This window comes from Lutjanus erythropterus, chromosome 15 (genome assembly GCF_056507025.1).
Source record: "Lutjanus erythropterus isolate fLutEry1 chromosome 15, fLutEry1.hap2, whole genome shotgun sequence".
Lineage (NCBI taxonomy): Eukaryota > Metazoa > Chordata > Actinopteri > Lutjaniformes > Lutjanidae > Lutjanus > Lutjanus erythropterus.
Window position 1 is genome coordinate 31,834,600 of NC_139331.1, and position 18,661 is coordinate 31,853,260.

An 18,661-nucleotide genomic window follows, 5' to 3' on the forward strand; every position below is an offset into this window, starting at 1 on the left:
AAAAACTGCTATTATACAAGCACAGTTTCACTCTCTGTAAACCAACCAAACTCCATAGGCAAAATCATTGATTTTACCTCACAGAACACAGGAGTTTCTTGTCTACTGATGTCTTGATCAGTTGGTTTGTTTGTGTTATTGTGTAACTTCTGTGTTTTAAAAGGTTAGTTCTGATTCACTGAAGTCGCAAAATAATACAAATAAACAAACAGATTTAGTCCGCAGCAGACCAACAACTCCTGTATCCTGTGAGGTAAAATTGCTGATTTTGCCAGTGAAGTTTGGTTGGTTTGGAAGGAGCAGTGTAACAGCAGTTTTCCATCAGAAAAGGCTGTCTGATGACAAAGTAAAACAGTGTAAATATTCTAAATATAGAGGAATCCGACAAACACTTTGTGTATTCCGTGATCTTGCGGTACATTCATTGCTGTTTTACTTTGCATGACTTTCTGATAATTTCACCAAATATCAGTAGAAGTAACACAGACACATTTTAACATTAGTCTGTTTACTCTCTTGCGTGTCTTTGTGTGGAAAAGAAAAGACAAAGTGAAAGATGTATCCTGATATAGATTCTTTATACTTTGTGAAATAGACCACTTGTTCCAGAAAACCTCTATGCAGGCAGTAATTTATAAAGATGTGGATGGTCACATAATATTAACTGAATCTGTGTCTTTGTACCTGTACAGATTGTGGTTTTATGGAACTGCGACAAGCCTTTACCTCCTCGGAACAAGTGGCCCTCCACCAGCGTGCCTCTCACTGTCATCGAAGGACAGACCAAGGTAACAGCTGCTGGCTTTTTGCATCCATTATGTATTTAAAAGATGCTGCTTAGCAGTGAAGACACTCATCTCGCCTTTCTAAAAAGAGGTCTGCTCAAAGGTACTTTGGCTGAAGTTTGTCGGCGGTTTAAACCAGAAATTGAAGCACCAACCCTTTGGCTTTGGGCTGTTTTCTAAACACCACAAACCTAAACTTTAAGACACTAGAAAGTAAAAATTTAAACACACAAAAGAGGTGACATCAAGAACAGGGTGGGTGATGTCACTGAATCTTTTCAAGTTTCCGGGAGCTGCTGGTCTTCCACTGCCCTGATCTGTTAGTTTGTTTGTGTGTCAAAGGTTATGTCAGATTCACCAACGTCACACAATAACAGCGAGGCAGCGGTTGACCAGCTGTTTTTAAAAATACATTTTGCTGCTGATCCTGTTCACAGCAGCACATGGCTTCACTTCCATGCTGGTACTCTTCTCTGCTTCTCCAAACACAGGATGTGTTGATCGACATCTACTGTATGTAAAACTCTGACTGTGGATAAGTACCTTATACAACCCTACTCCAAATAATCTGAACTATCCCTTTAAATTGATAAAATTTATGTTTAAAAACAAAGATTATCTGAAAGTTAAAATGCATCCAGAAAACAATTGTAAGAAGTAGGGGCTGGAAAAAAAAAGCTTTTCATGGATATTGCACAACTTCACTGAGATAGAAGATTCTTATTTTTTCAACACATTTAACAACTAAGGTATGAAAGCTTGAGTCTGATCACCTTCAGTCTTTAGCTGTGAGTTTAAAATAGCCAAAATGTCACCTGAGCATTCACCTAAACATATCCATAGTTAGGCTTAAGATAAATTCAAACTAAATCAACAAAATCTTAAATTAAAACCTCAAGATTATCATGATAAAAGGCTAAAAGTGAGCTAAAACGATCCTGTGATGTGCATTTAGAGTTTTGCAGTAACCTCGAGGAGGAATTCTGCACCGTTCAGAGCTTCACTACATGATAAATGATTCAGGAAATTAAGCAAATACCCTTGAGAACACCAGCTGTTCAGACTCTTGTGGGCTGTTATTATATTACAAGCCAAAGAAAAACAAGAATGGACCTTGATTAAAGCTCATTCAGGCTGAAATGTATCAGTCAGTTTTAACTTTTCAAAATGTCACTGAAAATTAAATTATTTGCTGCATTACTGCAGCATGCCGCAGACTCTCTCTGGCTTTTATTAATCTTCTTTAAGTACACAGTCTAAAGAGCATGTTAGGTTGTTTGATGCAGACCAGTCTGCATTAAGTGGAACTCATAAATACTTGGTCTTTTATTCTGTTGTCTGCTCACAGCTGTCTTGCATCTGGTTTTTGGAGGCCTGTGAATATTGTTTGAAGCACAATGTTGAGTCTTTGCTGATAGAGCTGAGCAATAGTTGATAAATTTATCACATTGGTATTGATAATTACTGATAATTTTGACAATCTGTTTTTACAGACCATGAGAAGAAAGTTTAACTGCTTTATTTTGAATTTAACCACTTAACTTTCAGTGACATATGTCCGTGTCAGTGGTATCCACTGCAAACTGTACAGAAGGAACACAAGCTTTAACCAGTTAAGTCAGGTGGGTTTTAATGTTCCCAAAATACCTTCAGGCAGGTGTTTTCACATTATTTTAGTTAATTTCACCTCTCTGCAGGAGTGTGTGTGGGTGTGTGTTAGACTGCCATCACCCTGACTGTCTTCTGTTACTTTTGTCACACCTGCTAGGGTGGAAAAATTCACACCTCTTTTTTTTCTACAAATATCTGCAAAAATGTTAAATCATCCAAGAAGAAAATCACCTGAGTCTTTACTGGCTACCTTCCTGAAAACTGTCCAAGTTGCTGTCCTCACGGTGGACATTTTGACTTGTGAAACTTTTGACATTAATATTTAACACCATTTCTTTTTTTGGGTGGTGTGACACCATCTGGTTCGGGCCTGTCGCCAAGTGGAGCCATTGGGGTGCAGTGGCCACCCATGGTGCATCATGTGCTCCCCTTTAAACACTGCGCCAGCTCCCAAAATTAATTTTCAAGTACAACCCCAGTTCCAAAATAGTTGGGACTCTGGTAAAATGTAAATAAAAACAGCCCACATTCAAATTATGAAGATATTTAGTGTTAAAACTGATAAACTTTTTTGTAAATATACACTCAACAACATGTTCTAAAGAAGTTGTGACAGGAGCTTGTTTCCCACTGTGATGCATCACCTTTTATTTTAACATCACAGTCAGTATTTGGGAACTGAGAACACTAATGTGGAAGTTTTCAAAGTGAAATTCTTTCCCGTTCTTGCTCGATACACGACTTCAGGTGCTCAGCAGTCCTGGGTTGTCGTATTTTGTGCTTCACAATGCATCACACATTTTCAAGCAGTCATTCCCAGAGAGACCCACAGGCGAGTCACAGGAGATTTTATTTGGATCGCCAAATAAATGAAAGGCTCTGAAAGAGATTCTGCTAATTTAATAAAGAATTTAAAATGTGGGTATTCTTTTACTGATGAGAGGACAAAAGTCTAACTTTGTCTAATTTATGAAGTAGGCTAAGATGTTCTATATTGTTTTCCTGATGAGAGAAAATAGAAATGAGATGTCCTGTTAACTCATGTATAAACATGTATATGTTTTCAGTAACATGCGTTAAGATAATAAAGTGATGGCAAATGGCAGTTACAATCATCAGGAAGGTCCATTTTGATCAAGTCTACTTTTAATTGGATCACAGTGCTTTTTCATTTTTTAAAAAATAATAATAATAATAAGTGCCCTTCTAGGAGACAAAACATGATAAAGTGCATCAAAACCTTGTTGGCATGCTGGTTCCCCACCACGTACACTTGGTGCCCTTTTTATGTTTTTTTCACCCCTGCCCCTCAGACAGTTTGAGTTCGCCACTGCTTAATACATAAAAACAATGGAAAAATGTTCCCTTAGATTGTTCATATTTAAAACACAAATCTGGGATATTACTATAAACATGATATCTGTTGTTTTAATTACTGTGGGCACCACAAGCTTTCCAGATTCTTTGTTGTGTGTGGTGTCTTTGATCTGTTGTTGCAGATTTGGACCTGATTCAGACAGCCTCTCCAGCATAAATAAAATATACAGTAGTTCAAATGCAGAGTTCAACCAATAGCTGCACTTAAAAAGTGTGTTTTTGTCATGAGTGATGACTCTATGCTGTCAGTGGTGATGACTAAAGTACGTGTTTTTAACTAGCTGTTTTCACACTGTCTCGTTGTTCTGCTGACAGAACGTCATGTGGTGCAGACAAGATGTGACTTACTGTGTTGCAAGAGTCTTGCACAAAAAACAGCCGACTGTGACTCTGGTTATATTGACAAAGTTAAAAAAACATTACATGCATAAAATGGTTATCTAAAGGATCATGATGCAATAGGTGCAGCGGCCTCTGACAGAGTTTTAATGAAATACAAGTAGTGCTGATTTGGAAAAACTCAGTACATCAAAATTGTCCTTTAGCACTTGGGTGCAGATCCCAGGGTGAAAGAGTCCATGAAGTTGTCTGGAGTTTGGTTTAACAGTCTGTCCACTCAAAAGACTGCTGGGAGCAGAGGGTGTTAATGTTAATAATCCCCATAAATTGAGCTGACTAATAATAAACCTTCGAAACATCAGAGGACCTGAGGCTAAATCCAACCTGTTAAGTTCAGGAATTTCACCACTGTCACCTCCTAAGCTGCAATGAGATCTGCGCCCTTGATTTAATAAAATAAAATGCAGCAGAATGCAGATCCCCACCAGGCAACAGATGATGAAGCACCTACTGCAATGCCACCACAGTGGAGGTTTGCAAAGTTCCTCCAACCTTATCAAGACCCCAACATATGCTGTCAAAACAAGATTCTGTTAGAAGCCACAAACGTACTGAGAGCTGAATATAAAGAGACTTTATGAAACATCTGCTTCTCTGCTCTCCTGCACCCACATGAGCTCACAATACTCGCTTGGTCAAGGGGGAGAAAGGACTCTTGTCACGGTTTGGCCACGGCAGGCGAGACGTCACTGGAGGCAGGTCAGGGTCGCTTTGCCCCCACTCCAGAGTAGGTCCATCTTGGGGGCGGCTCAGTACAGCTCGCTAAAATTGATAATGGAAATGCAGTTTGGCGGGGTACGGTTCGGCTCAGCGTCCAAAAGCACCGGTGGAAAAGGCCCAATAGATATTTGTGAGAAATTCTGTCCTAATTAGTGTGTGAAATCTTGAGTCATGGCCCAAAATGTGTTTAATGAGGTTAGTGGCTTTTGACCTTTAACCAATAAAATCTAAACGGTTCATCCTTGAGTCTAAGTGGACGTTTGTACCAAGTTTGAAGAAATCCCCTCCAAAAGTTCCTGAGATATGGCCTTCACAAGAACAGGATGGACATAAAGTCAGACATTTCACCTTCATCCTCTAAAATCTAATCAGTTCATCCTCCGAGTGGTCATCTGTGCCAAGTTTGAAAAATCTGACATGTTGATGTCACAAGAATGGGATGACCAGAAAAGATGATGCCTGTGTGTCAGCGCCGAGTCATAAAAAACACAAGGTTTTTCAAGCTTTTTCAAAAATTGTGAATAACAAAGGTCCTTCATGAGCCGCAGACAACCTTCAAGTCCATTGATCGCGCACACACTCAGGCGCGCGCACACACACAAAAGCGATCTCCACCAGTCGTAATGGTAATAATTTAAACTGGCCTCTCTATGTTAACAGCCGTAGAGAGACAATTCTGACACTGACAGAAGAATTGTGTATTTATTAGATAACGTTCTTTCCTGTGTTAATGAAATTCCAGCGCTATTTCAGATTTAAATAGACTCTTGATGGTGAAGCGACATGAGGTTTGATTGTTAGTTAGAGTCAAACTGGTTGCGTGACTTTGTTGGGATTGTTCTCATCTGCGGTAATATTCTGTCTTCACGCACACGCACACACGATCTCACAGCTGTCATCTGATATTTCATTAAGAGGGTAAAATTGTCTCATTTTTTAAAATCGCCTCATTTTCATAACAGTTAAAACAATTGAGCTCCTTCCTAAAAATGCACTCTGTCACATTCACACCCACTGAACCCCCTGACACACACACGCCAGCCTCTGTCTCTGTAATCCTGATGCTTTGTGCTCTAATTGCTTCTGTTTGTTTTCATGTAAATGTGTCCCCCTCGAAACACGAGAGCAATGTTTCCACCGGTGACAATAAAACACGCCTCACAGGCAGTTTGCACGTGTGTGAGTGTGTGCGCGCGTCTGTATCCAGCAGCGTCGATGGTCCTATAATTAGTCATGTGGTATATTGTCGTGCGGCCCAGACAGATGCTCTTCAGTGTGTTTCCTTCCAAGCGCTCGCTGTGTTTGTTCCCACTGTAATAACTACACACACACACACAGAAAGTTTGTGATCTGCCTCGACAGAGCGCAGCAGCAGAGTAATTTGCTGTTGGTTATGAGTGTGTGTACTCTGTAATGCTGAGTGGATACACTCCATCAGCAGCCTTTTACTTCCTTCATATCTCTTTCCAATACTTCTGTATTCTGTTTGTTTCCATTTTTTATATCAGGTCAGTTCATCTGAAAAATAGTACAGTCACACCTCTTCCTAAATATCAACTCTTTAATTTAAAGGTAGAATAAGTTGTTGGTCGCTGTTTGTATACAAACCAGAAAAATAGTAGATTGATGTGTCTCATTCCCAGGATGTCAAATAGTGATGTTTTGGGTCGCTAAAGTGTCCCGAGCACAGCAAAATTATGAGAAAATAAGAATATACGGGTGGAGGGTGGGGTCTGTGCAGATGAATATGCCAAAAACACCTCTGTTAGATCATAGGTGATGACTGAGGGTGAATATCTTTGCATGAATCTGCTTTTCCTGCATATTTTGCCTTTAAAGTGTTTTTCTTTCTCACTAGAATGGCAAAACTGGTTGCTTGTCCTTCACAGTAGAAAACAAAATACTTGATTAAAGTTAGGAAAACACAGTCATTGTTAAAAGAACCCAACAAAGACTGTTGGTAGGAGGCTGAAAGAGAGCCACAGTCATCTTAGAGAGGACGGTCATTATTTGCGCGGCTACAAAAAGTCACTTGTCAGAAAACATTTGAACAACTGACTGATGTGGTTGTTTTGTTAAAAACGGTCTCAAAACAGGGTTTCCACCAGCAAATTCATTATGCCCAGTGGCAAATGTCTTTTCTCTTTTTTTTAACGGGTGCAGAGCATGGGCCAGTGACAGACTGAGGGCAGTTTTGCCCGATAATTTCTGTGATAACATAATCGTGGCCAGAATCATGCTGAGAAAAGCCATAACACAGATTTCATAGAATCTCTACATCAACTGCTGACTGGAGAGTTTAAAATATTACTCCACAGTGTCTTCTAATAAATAAAGTGTTTTATTCAACAGATATTAAAAACAAAAACTCAACAACTATAGTAGTATTTTACAAAGAATCTGAAAATGTACAGTTGTGTTTTTAACAACAAAAGACATTAAACTTTAAGACATTAAGACTTTCTTGACTCATAAAATTATCTTTCAAACTGACAAACATCAGAAGTGCAATTCATTGCATAATTAAAACAGAGACAACAATCATTTGTCTCTCGCTGTTGCCTGTCGTACATATTTTTTCCAAAATAAGGCCCCATGGGGAACGCCGGAAGGAGAGGGAGTTCCAAGCCTCCTAACTGTGACTGTTTAAAAAACTTCTTAAAAATAAAATAAAAAAATCCCCTGAAAATAAAATTCCCTGAGGTAAGCTGGGCCACTGAACTTCCAAAACACTGGTGGAGACCATGCAAAATGTCTTGTCTTAGATGAGAGGCTCATTGTTTGTGTTTTGTTTTTTGTTGAGGGTTTTTTGACCCAGGCCTGTTTATCAAAAAAAAAATCTTCATTTAAAGAATTAGTGGCATTTAGCAGTGAGCAACCAACTCAACTCATCCAACCCAACCTTTTCAACCATGGAGAACCTGCAGAAACTTGAAAGGACATATGTTAATATATTCAAATTATAACATATAAATGGCTCATTCTAAGGTACAAGAACACGATTGTTATTTTCAGATGATTATACATTAATGTAAACATATTTATGAATATTATATACTATTTCTGCCAATAATCCCCTGTAAATCTTACAGCTAAACTCCACTCAGGCTATATCGTATTACGGCTGCGCCGTGTCAGCCAGAGCTGCTCGCAGCCATTCTACACAATGCTCGTGATTCCACCACAAACGGGCAGGAAGTCAGACACAGGAAAGACGGGGACAATTCGGTTAGTTTTCAAAATGAAAGACCCCGTGCAGACTCACGATCATAAAGACAGACAGAAAAGAAAGTATTTAACCACATAGCCTGTTTATCCATGGTAGAAGCACAAAGAGCAAGGAAAGAGGAGCTAATCAAATCAAATCTGAGTGAGTAAACATAATCAGGCGGGTAGAACGCTCTGCTGCTGAAATGCCTCTGGTAGGCAGCTGGTGGGGCTTGTAGCCATGCAGAGAAGGATCAGAACCGTGGCGCAGACGTGCCGTGCTTGGTGAATCAACCAGTTACACACTGGACCTTTCACTAGCAAGGATCACGCCACAACAGTATGTAGTTACATCATCCAATGGGACATTTGTCTTGAATCAAAATCAGCTGTTTTGTCCAAATATGTTTAATCACACGAGGAATTTCATTCACTTTCTAGACCAATGATCATGATAAAGCTCCAGAAAATACTACAAATAGGATACATGACAAGAGGATCTTGAAAAGTTTTCAGCAAAATTCTGTTTATCAGAAAAAATCACATTCAAACTCACCACATTTTGAGACTGATGTTTTTACTGGACAGGAAGGGCGTGAAAAAGTGTGATATCATAAAATGGAAATATTCAATTTGTACTTGAATAAATGTACTTAGTTACATTCTACAGCTGCAAGATACATAGACCACATATAAATGTATTTTACTGTGGAAAGTGTTTTCAAAGAAAGGAGGCACAACTTGACTGATTTAGTGAAACTTTGGGATTCTGGTCAGGACAGAGCGCCTTTAATGATTCTGGATCGTACAAGTTTAAATTATTTACTAGCCGATTAATCACAAAGACAGCAGGGAGTACGGCTGGTTCATCAGATGAATCGTGTTCCTCCTGCTTTAGATGAGATTCTGCTTGCTAAGCGTTTATGACCCACACATCAATATTATCAAAGGAGTGACCTGTGGACTCTCAACAATCACTGTTAATATGTCCACTATATCTCACCTTCATCAATCATCAGTCACCTTGCCCCCACGCCCTGAATATCATATTGATAACTTAATCTTCAACATTGATTCTGACTCCTTTGGTATGCATTTAATTGAAAGCAAAGGCGCTTAAAAGTGAAGAGTTCAAAGGTCAAGTAGGACCTAATGTTGAAAACTGATTGAACAGGAGGTCAGGGCAGCAGACTTAGTAGAATTAATGGTCTTCTGTTGCCCTCAAAATATCATTTAGTTTTATTATTTATTTTTTTATTAGACTGGAGTGACTTTCTTTAGGCTTTATCATGTCCTTGGCAAAATTAGGTCGTGTAGATCTGTAGAACTGATCGATGTTTGGTTTGTCTAATCAAAGAAAGAAAAATAAACAGCATATTGAAGACCTTGTTTATTTTTTCTTAATTTTTACAACATATACAGTATTATTGCTCAAAAGTAACGTAAAGTTGCCATGACGGTTGCCTATTTACACATCCAGTCATGTTCCTTTTTTCTCAGTAAGAGGGATACATTTATTATGTGATCGCTTGTGTCTGTATGTGGGTGCAAGCATGAGTGATCAACAAATGTGCGGCTCGTCCACAGTGTGACTCACATAATAGTGAATTTTGGGAGGGCACAGTCATGACTTTGTGCTGAAGAACCTCTGTAGCCCCTCAGAAGCCCCCCAGCTGGCTGGGAGCTGGGGAGTTTGTGGCAGGGACTTTTCTGTGCGGAGTTTGCATGTTCCCCTTGTGTGGGTTCTCTCCAGGTACTGCGGCTTTCTCTCACAGTCCAAAGACATGCAGCATACCCTGCCTCTCGCCCTGTGTCAGCTGGGATAGGCTTCATTGGATAGGATTTTTTTGACTGTTTTGTTTTATATGACCGCTCAGAGATGACTTGTCACACTTCTTAACTAGCCGCTATGGGCCACAAGTAACCAACAACTGCTTAAGGCTGAAATCTTGTTTCACCTCAGGACAACGTATGCGGGGCTCATGCTTTTGTTCTCCGCTGGTGGCATCTGGCAGTTTTGGTGGCATTGCAGTAGGTGCTTATCATGAGTCACCTCTTCTAGTTCTCTGTGGGCTCTTCACTGAAAACAACTCCTGTCACTTTATACGATGTCATTTAATTGATTGTTTGTCTAAAAATATAGTTTAGTGCAGCTTTAAACTGAAGTCCATATCAGCTCTAACACATTTGCACAGTATTTAAATCAAATTCTCTGACATATAAAGACTCAAACAGTGAAGAGCATTTTTGTAAAAGTGCCATAATTTCTCACACAAATAAAACAAAGTGATCATCATGAGGGAAAGTGGTTGTCCATAGTTTGTGATGGTGCTGCCGATCGTGATAGATGTGATCTTTGCTTTAATTTACAGACATCTTGATATATTGGTGACATAAAGACAGCGGATATCTCCAAAGACTCCCTTTGAAGTAGCAGGAGTCATGGCAAATATAAAGAGGAGAAAAAGGTGGAAGGAGAGTGACAAAGATAAGGTCCAGACCATTGAACTGCCAGTGATCTCAGCAGGATCTAATCTCTGTCCGGAGGCAGAAAGGCATTGACACCAGCCAGAGGGAGGCGGTGGGGGGAATGATGGGGTGGAGGGGGGGGGGGGGGGTTCACTCATACAGGTACAGACATGCAGCATAGGTGGTGCAGCCATTATGAGCTTTAGAAGGCCTGTGCCAGAACAGATATTTACTGGACTGCAGCTGCTGATGGGCAATATTTCACAGTAATGAGTAGCTTTCAGTTCGACCATTTTCAGACCAAAACATCTATTTCCATTATGTTCTTGTCAGAGTGGAAAAGCAACGCGTTTAGTCCATCATGGAGCACTACGGTATAATTCTATTAAAACCCGCAGGAAAATATTGCACTGGATTGATGGCGTTAATGTAAAAGAAAGGTTAAGAGTCCAGGAGATTTGCAGGAAAACGTTTAACCGAGAGGATGTATATAATACAGGAGAATCGCAGGATAAACAGGAGACCTGACAGGTATGACTTGAGCACAATGTTGCTTTGAGCTTAGTGCTAATGTCAGCATGCTAACATGCTCCTAACAAGGTCTGACCAAAGGCCAGTAACATACTGAAACCCCAGTTTGCCAGTTTCTTGCAGGGTAGTCTGCTATGTGTTTGAATGGGTTACTGAGAGGCAAATTGCATGAGATGAATTGCAATATAAATGCAGCCAAAAGATAGGTGAATACTGACAATATTGTACATACATGCAATTAAATAAAAGACGCCTATATACATATATAAACCAAGTTTTTTGACTGAACAACTAAATGTAATTGTGCAGGATTTGGAAAGTTTTTTAGTCCACAAAACACTGCTGGAGTTTCACAGGAAAGACTGTGTTGCAGGATCTCCAAAACAATGGAAGTGAATGGTGACCAGTTTTCAAATGTTAAAAGAAACAACAGAATTAAAACAAAAGGCCTCCATACTGCTCGTCTGGTGTAATCCAAGTCTCCTAAAGTCCCAACTTTCTGAGTTAACCAAAACAATGTTATTTACACCATGTTTTTAGTCTGAATCCAATGACTTGCATTGTGACAGAGAAGCAGTGTGGAGGTGTTTCATGTTTTTTCCAGATGTTTGAAAACCATTCACTTACATTGTTTGGGATTACATTGTTAAACTCTAGCAGTGTTTTGCAGACTAACAAAATAAACCCGACCCTCAGTCAGCATGAGGGTGAGTAGATAATGACTGAATTTTAATTTTAGGATGGACTATCCCCTTAAGGTTTGTAATATTTGTATTTGTTTCTGACACCTACTGTATAAATGCTTTGTAACTAATATCTTATGATTATCAAATGTTGTTATTGAAGACATAAAGAGTACAAACATATGTTCTGTCTTTGAGACTAGCTTGTGACAAGCTTGTGGCCTTGTCATTACCATAAAGTTTGATATTTAGTATGAACTTTTGGTTTTTGCTTATTTATGGATATAATTCCCTTTCTGTCTTGGATGATCGTCAGCAGGTCAGTCTGCTCTGGTTTCTGTGGTTTGGACAATTCTGAGGGACATTTCTTGTTGTGATTGAGTTTGTCTTCTATTGTAATTATACTAGAAATTTACTTCTTTGTAATCCTTCAGTTTTTGTGTCTCACTGCGTGTTGAATTCTTTGATTTCCTGCACACTGTTCCAAATTTGGACAAATAAAAACTTGTTTGCAGATTGATATTGAGTATGAAGTCAGGAGATTACCAACATCATGAAGGTTCATCCTCTGAGCCTTAATATGTCTAATATTAAACAGAGGCAATCAACAAGTAGCCCTTTATAAACCTCTGTAAATATGACCTGAAGGATTCTGGGAAATGTAGTTAAGTCATAATGTAAAAACTTAATGCCTCTAAGACCATCCCATGACAATGCGTGTGATTGTGTGTATGTTTTGTCTTACTCATGCAACTCTTTGATATAATTTATTACATTCAAATCATTAGTCCAGGATGAATGCAGTTGATCATCAGGATAATTTACTGCAGCCAATTACACCGTGATGGTGGTTTTCTTAAGAAAGCTGCGGGACTGTTCCACCACTATGAACACCATCCTGACTAAAGTAATTACCTGCCTGCTGATTATAGGGCATCCATCCAAAGAAAATACATTTTCTCACTTTAAGCACTGATTTAATGTAGTTTTTTTTTTCCTGATGCACTCTCAAATAATTTAGGGGATTTGTGTGCAAATTCGTTTGATGTTACGCTTAATTTCTTGATGAATTTCCACCGACTCATTAAGCTGAGATGGAAGTCGACATTAACCTTGCAGATATTTGTGGTATTACTTTGCAAAATAAGCCTCTTATTATTACCCCTGGGGGTGTGAATTCAATCCACTTTATTTCAGACAGTAAATCCATGTTAAACGTCACTGCTGTGACAGTAGTTAACATGCTGGTTCATTTCAGTTATGTAAAACCTTAGTTGACCAAGATAAAAGCATAGAAAATATATATATAATTAGAGCCAGTTGTCTCAAACTTTAGGCAGAGATAATCATGCTGATTGAGCTACAGGTGAAAAACTTCTGAACATTTTGGGGCCCAAAACATTATCTGTCTCCTCAAACCCAAACCACCCCTCCTCTGGCGATGCCTGTTGGGTGTCTTTTTTCAAGTTAGCTTTCTCACATAATATCTTCAGGCTCCACCCACTGAAATTTGGACTAAAGGCGTCAGTCTCTGTTTCCAGCCAGTCAGAGCAACAAAATGTGTCACAGAGCACCGAGTGACACGTCCATTTCAGGACTATGCTTGGTGCAGGAAACAAATTGTAGCCTGGTTTCTCAAATCACACGCAAACATCTGTTTTTTCAAATATTCGAAGAGAGACCTTGGTAATGCAGTAACAGAAACTCGATCCATATTTGATCAGCTCTGCCTAGTTTGACAGTTTGATCTGGGTTTTGTGAGCCTGGTGCGGTGCACTCGAGACATGTGACTTCATCATATCAAACTCACCCCATATTAAGTAAACATTTGTGATTGGTCAGAAGAGACCAAGGATGAGTGGATGTCTATCTGAACATATCTGCCTGAGGAAATGAAACACAAGCTCATATATTTGTCTGGTTCCCAGGCTACACATTACCCTTCTGTTCAATTAAATTATCTCACACTCAGCCCAGACAAAAGGACACATTGACACGTTTCTAATAAATAAACACTGATCAGAGCAATCACAAACTGTAAACAACGAGAGAGCGATGCTGCAATTTGCAGTCCGGTGGTGTGATAATGTATGAAACGTTGTGATAAAACACCCTATTTCCCCACACCATGCATCTGTGCTTCTGTTGGCCGAGCGAGAACATCTGCTCGATCAAAGTCGTGTGAAGGTGAACCGTGAAGTGTGTCGCCCGGGCCGCACTGCCCACCGGAGCAGTGTGCGCTGCTTTTCATTTCGTTATGTACATTGAAAGGTTGCAGCAGCCACACACACTGCTTGAGCAGTGCAGCTCACGCATGTGTCACATGACAAAGCAGTGATACTTCATCTAAACATTCAGCCTTCATCAAAAATAGAAATGGAAAATAATCTGTTGACAGTCATACCAGCAACGTGACTGCAGTTTCATTGTCTATATCTGTAGAATATGTCACAGATATGAGTGAAGGACAGTATTTTACTGATGCATTCTCTCATTTTCTTTCTCTATCTCTGAACAAGGGTAAACAAAAATCACTCTGCTTTCTGGTTGCAACTCATTTCTTCACAACTCTGCAACAGCAGTGCTGTCTGTGTGGTCACTAAACACACGTGAGCCGCAGCAGTTCAGCACGATGGCTGTCATTCACAGGTGCAAGCAGGCAGGCAGCGCGGCCTGGGTGTGAATCTCACCACAGCTCACACCAAAACAGCATCGCATGCCTGAATCTGCCCGCCGGTGTGTGTACTGTAACTTTAATCTTCTGTTCCAGTTTTGGAACCATTTTTTTTTTTTTTTTTTTTTTTTTTTCATGGACGTGGTTGTTTGAAACTTTGGCTTAACAGTTACACAACAGATAAATAATTCACATTTCAATTACAAGTCAATAACATCAGCAGCCCTGTTTAGGCTAATGGATCAGCGTCTACCACTCCTTCTGTTAGGTAGCGAATTGATAAAAAGTCACACAAAATGTATTACGTCAGATGGTTGATCAATAATCACAGCAGGGACTAAAGCAAACACTTCTTCTCATTGGCTGTTCTTTGCCTCTAACTTTACCTCTAACTCCAAACCTTTAAAATGCTAATGGATGTAAATATATTTCCTGAGTTACTTGGTTGAAAAAAAATCATGAATATTGGCTTCTACCACTGTCTAATAAAGTCACACAATACCCAAAAATTTATTTTACGAAATCATGAATATGTACCTAAACCCCTCAACAGGTCCAGGCTGCAGGCCAGTTAACATTGATGCTTATTGCCTTGTGGGGAACTTGAGGCCATCACTGAACTTTCTTTTAAAGGGATGTTTATATTGATACACTGTTTTTAATCAAGTTACTTATCTCTTCCTGTCTCTCTCTGTCTCTTTAGACGATGAGCAGTCGTTTTTTCCCCCACGACGTCATCCTCACTGACGCTGTTCTCAGTCTCGATGAAGACTCGGTTCTCTCGACAAACGAGGTGAGTCGCTGATGATGACTTGTCAACCAGTTGGCGTGACATTGACGGGTTTTTTCACGAACCGGTGAACTGAGACGCTGATGCTTTATCAACAAAATGAGGTGAGACAGCCACATTCCCATGACACCAAGGCCACCAAAACACCATTATCAGACATCTGGATTAGAATCTCAGGTACTGAATTAATCACCAAACAGCTTACGTAAAGAAGCCAGTTCACCGGGGCTGCCTGTCTAAAAACAGACTTAAAAAACTCAACCTTTTATATGTTAAATTGTTGTGATTAGAAATATTATCTTTTAAACTGAAATAATGGACTGTTCACTAACTCCTTCACCTCTCGCTGACTGTTGCTACAAGGCCAAGGTTTAAATGCTAACACTGGCAGAATGACCACTGGAAATTCATAGTCATTTCTGAAACACTGGGTTATTGATTTCAGACAGAGGTAAACAAAAACACCTTCTGATTTCTAGCTATCACAATTAGATTTTGATCTCACTCAATTTTGCCAGCTGTCACCAGCACTTAATTGTATGTAGCTAGCTACCTAATTAAGCTAACGTTAGCTGCATGAGTTGGTTGAAGACTTTTTAATGTTTCCAGCTGAATAGAGAAGCAAAGTTCCTCCCCCCCTTTTGTTGGACCACCATCACATCTTACTTCCAACAAATTAATAGCAGATGTCTATGTCTTGGTGACGTATATTGTGCGAGAGGAGAGATATAGTTTACTGAGCGTTCTCACACAAAACAGAATGGTGCTTTGCTGTCTGAACGACAAACAGCAACTTTCTTGACTTGAAAAATTATCTTTTAAATTGTTTAACATCATATGCGTGATTAATGTCAGAATTCAAATGGACTGAAATTTATATACCTTTTTTTTTGAAGATACAGTCATTACTTAAACATATGTCATGCAAGAGAACCAATAAAAACGAATGAAACAGTCAAAGTTGTAATTTCTACATTTAAGTTGCGGTGACTGATTCATGATCATCGTTGAATAACATCAAAGAAAACCTTAAAAGTTGCAGGTAACTGCTGGTCGACTTTGAGCAGCACAGTGAATTAAATTATTTTTTCTCCACTTGATGCTTTGCTACCATTAAGTACTAAAGATGAAAAGGCAACAAAACATTTTTTATTTATTATTCACTCTCACAGTTTCTTTATTTGTTATGCATTCGCAAAGAAACTTCACACAGCCAGCTTGTTAAACTTGGTTCGCTTGTCCTGCATCCACGATGCCTGCAGGAAAATAAAAGCTTGCATAGTTTTTCATAGCCCAGCCTATTAGATGAGCTTGACCTCTGTCTGCTTTGCAACTTTCCCTCAGTACTGCTGTTTCAAATTTAATTTCTATACACTCATTTCAAAGTCAATTGTTCTGCTCTCAACATTAGTATAAATGAAATGTAAAGTCAATAAGAGCAAAGGACAGTTGCAGCAGTTACATTAAAGACAGTGATATTAAAACATCAGTTCATAGACATGGGCAAAATGTTTGGTGTGTAAAAATATTCTATTTGGTATATTTGGAAAAAAGCAAGAACCCACTGATAAAGTCTGAAAGAGCAAAAGACCTAGAAGACGACAGAGAGCACGTATTTATGAAAATAAATTACTTTTGTTATAGTCGAATTGATTAGAATAACTCTCCTGGATGTTGACATTGAAATAAAGATGAATCTGTTCTGGTGTGTGGAAAAACAAAATAATTGATCATTTATTTAGGTGGTGTAACTTTTAAACAGGCCTGTATATGTAATGAATGAAACTTTGACCCTAAGTCACACTATTCAGGAAGGATGGGGCAATCTAGACTTTGGTAGACTGAGTTCCATCAAGTTGCTTATTGGTTAAATTTCTCTTTGTCTCTTTCTCTGTCTCACACACACACACACACACACACACACACACACACACACACACACACACACACACACACACACACACACACACACACACTCTTGTACAGGTGGGGGGTGAGTTGTCTGCTTACATCTTCAGATGTAAGATTGCACAATGTTGACTCTAAACAATAGTTTAGATAGACAATACTGTCTTTCAACAACAGTACAGTTCTGGTATCATGAATTCAGCGATTCCTGTCTCTGACATGCGATCAGACGTGGCATCTGGGAACACCTGGCTCACGTTTTACATTTAACTTTTAAGTTTAAGAGGCATTTAGGATGAGGGCTATTTGATGTGTTTGACGAATGTGACACTTGAGGTTGCTGGAGTGTAAAATTTCCCAAATCCAAGAGGAAACATCTGAGTAACATATGAATCAGACATGTTGAAGTAACTGTGCAGAGTGTAGCAAAATAACAAAACAAATGAATTTTTGTAATTTTGCACACATTTTGAGATTTTTTTTCCCCCAATTTGGAAATAAGAGGAAACAAGTCGAGGGATGTCAACACTTTTCCAGGACTCCACCACTAAAAACCTGCCTCTGGAAATGTTTTTAAAACCAGCTCCAGTCTGCGTTTCATGTCAGCCGGTGGCAAAAGGTGGTGATGTCTTAACACAGTATTGATCCTTTCTGAAATGAGGCAGTCAGTCCACGCACGGTCATGAATACCATTCATTACAAATGAATCGCCCCATTGTGCCAAACGCTGCAATGGCCGCTGAACGAGGGGAGGGAAATGTGCTTTGCCTTTAAAGGGCGATTCCAAATGCATCTGATGAAATGAAAGCGGGAAGTTTAGCAAAGCCACAAAGTTAGACGACAGATTTAAAATACGAAACAAAGGGTTCTGATTACACACATCAATACGGTGGAGGCTCAGTGATTTACTGCGTCATCAGGATGCTCGAGACCCAGTCCTAATTAAATTACCGTGCAGTGTGTGGTGTTGGTTTAGATTAAAATGGTGTTCTTTTAATTTAGCTGAACACTGAGGAAAGACAAGGTGAAAGGAGAGTAGAGTAGTGAGGAAAGAAAGGAAAATACAGAAAGGAAAGAAGAGAAGAAGAGAGAGAAACAACAAGAGGAAGAAAAAAGAAAAAGTATAGAAAAGCAAAAAGAAGAGTAAAAGAAAAAGAAATTAAAGCAGAAAAAGGACAGAAAGTAATGGAAATACAAGGCTGCAGGAAATAAGGAAAGGAGAGTGGAAAAGCGCAGTGAAGAGGGTATAATGAAAAACAAAGTGCTTTCACAGAGTCAGGAGTTTTACGAGAGCCATTACCTCTGTGTCTGTATCATTACACTGTCAAAACACAGAGCACCTCTTTGATTAAAGTCTCTCTTGTTACTTAAAAGAGACGATGGGAAACACCCCAGTGGTTTGTTACAATGACACTTGTTTTAGAACAAATTAGAAACCAGTGAAATGTCGAAAGCATTGTCAAGAGAGGAAATAATGTTTCTGTTCACCCTTTTTTAATCAACACTT

At 39.3% G+C, this 18,661-nt stretch overlaps 1 protein-coding gene across 1 annotated transcript in view; it reads left to right on the top strand.

Moving 5' to 3' along the window:
• LOC146314660 (exostosin-1) overlaps positions 1–18,661 on the top strand; it is a 288,208-nt gene that overhangs the window by 250,789 nt on the left and 18,758 nt on the right. Inside the window, exons 9-10 of the mRNA XM_084738257.1 lie at positions 693–788; positions 15,160–15,249. Of these exons, the coding sequence (XP_084594383.1) occupies positions 693–788; positions 15,160–15,249 (186 nt within the window). The remainder of the gene's footprint in view (positions 1–692; positions 789–15,159; positions 15,250–18,661) is intronic.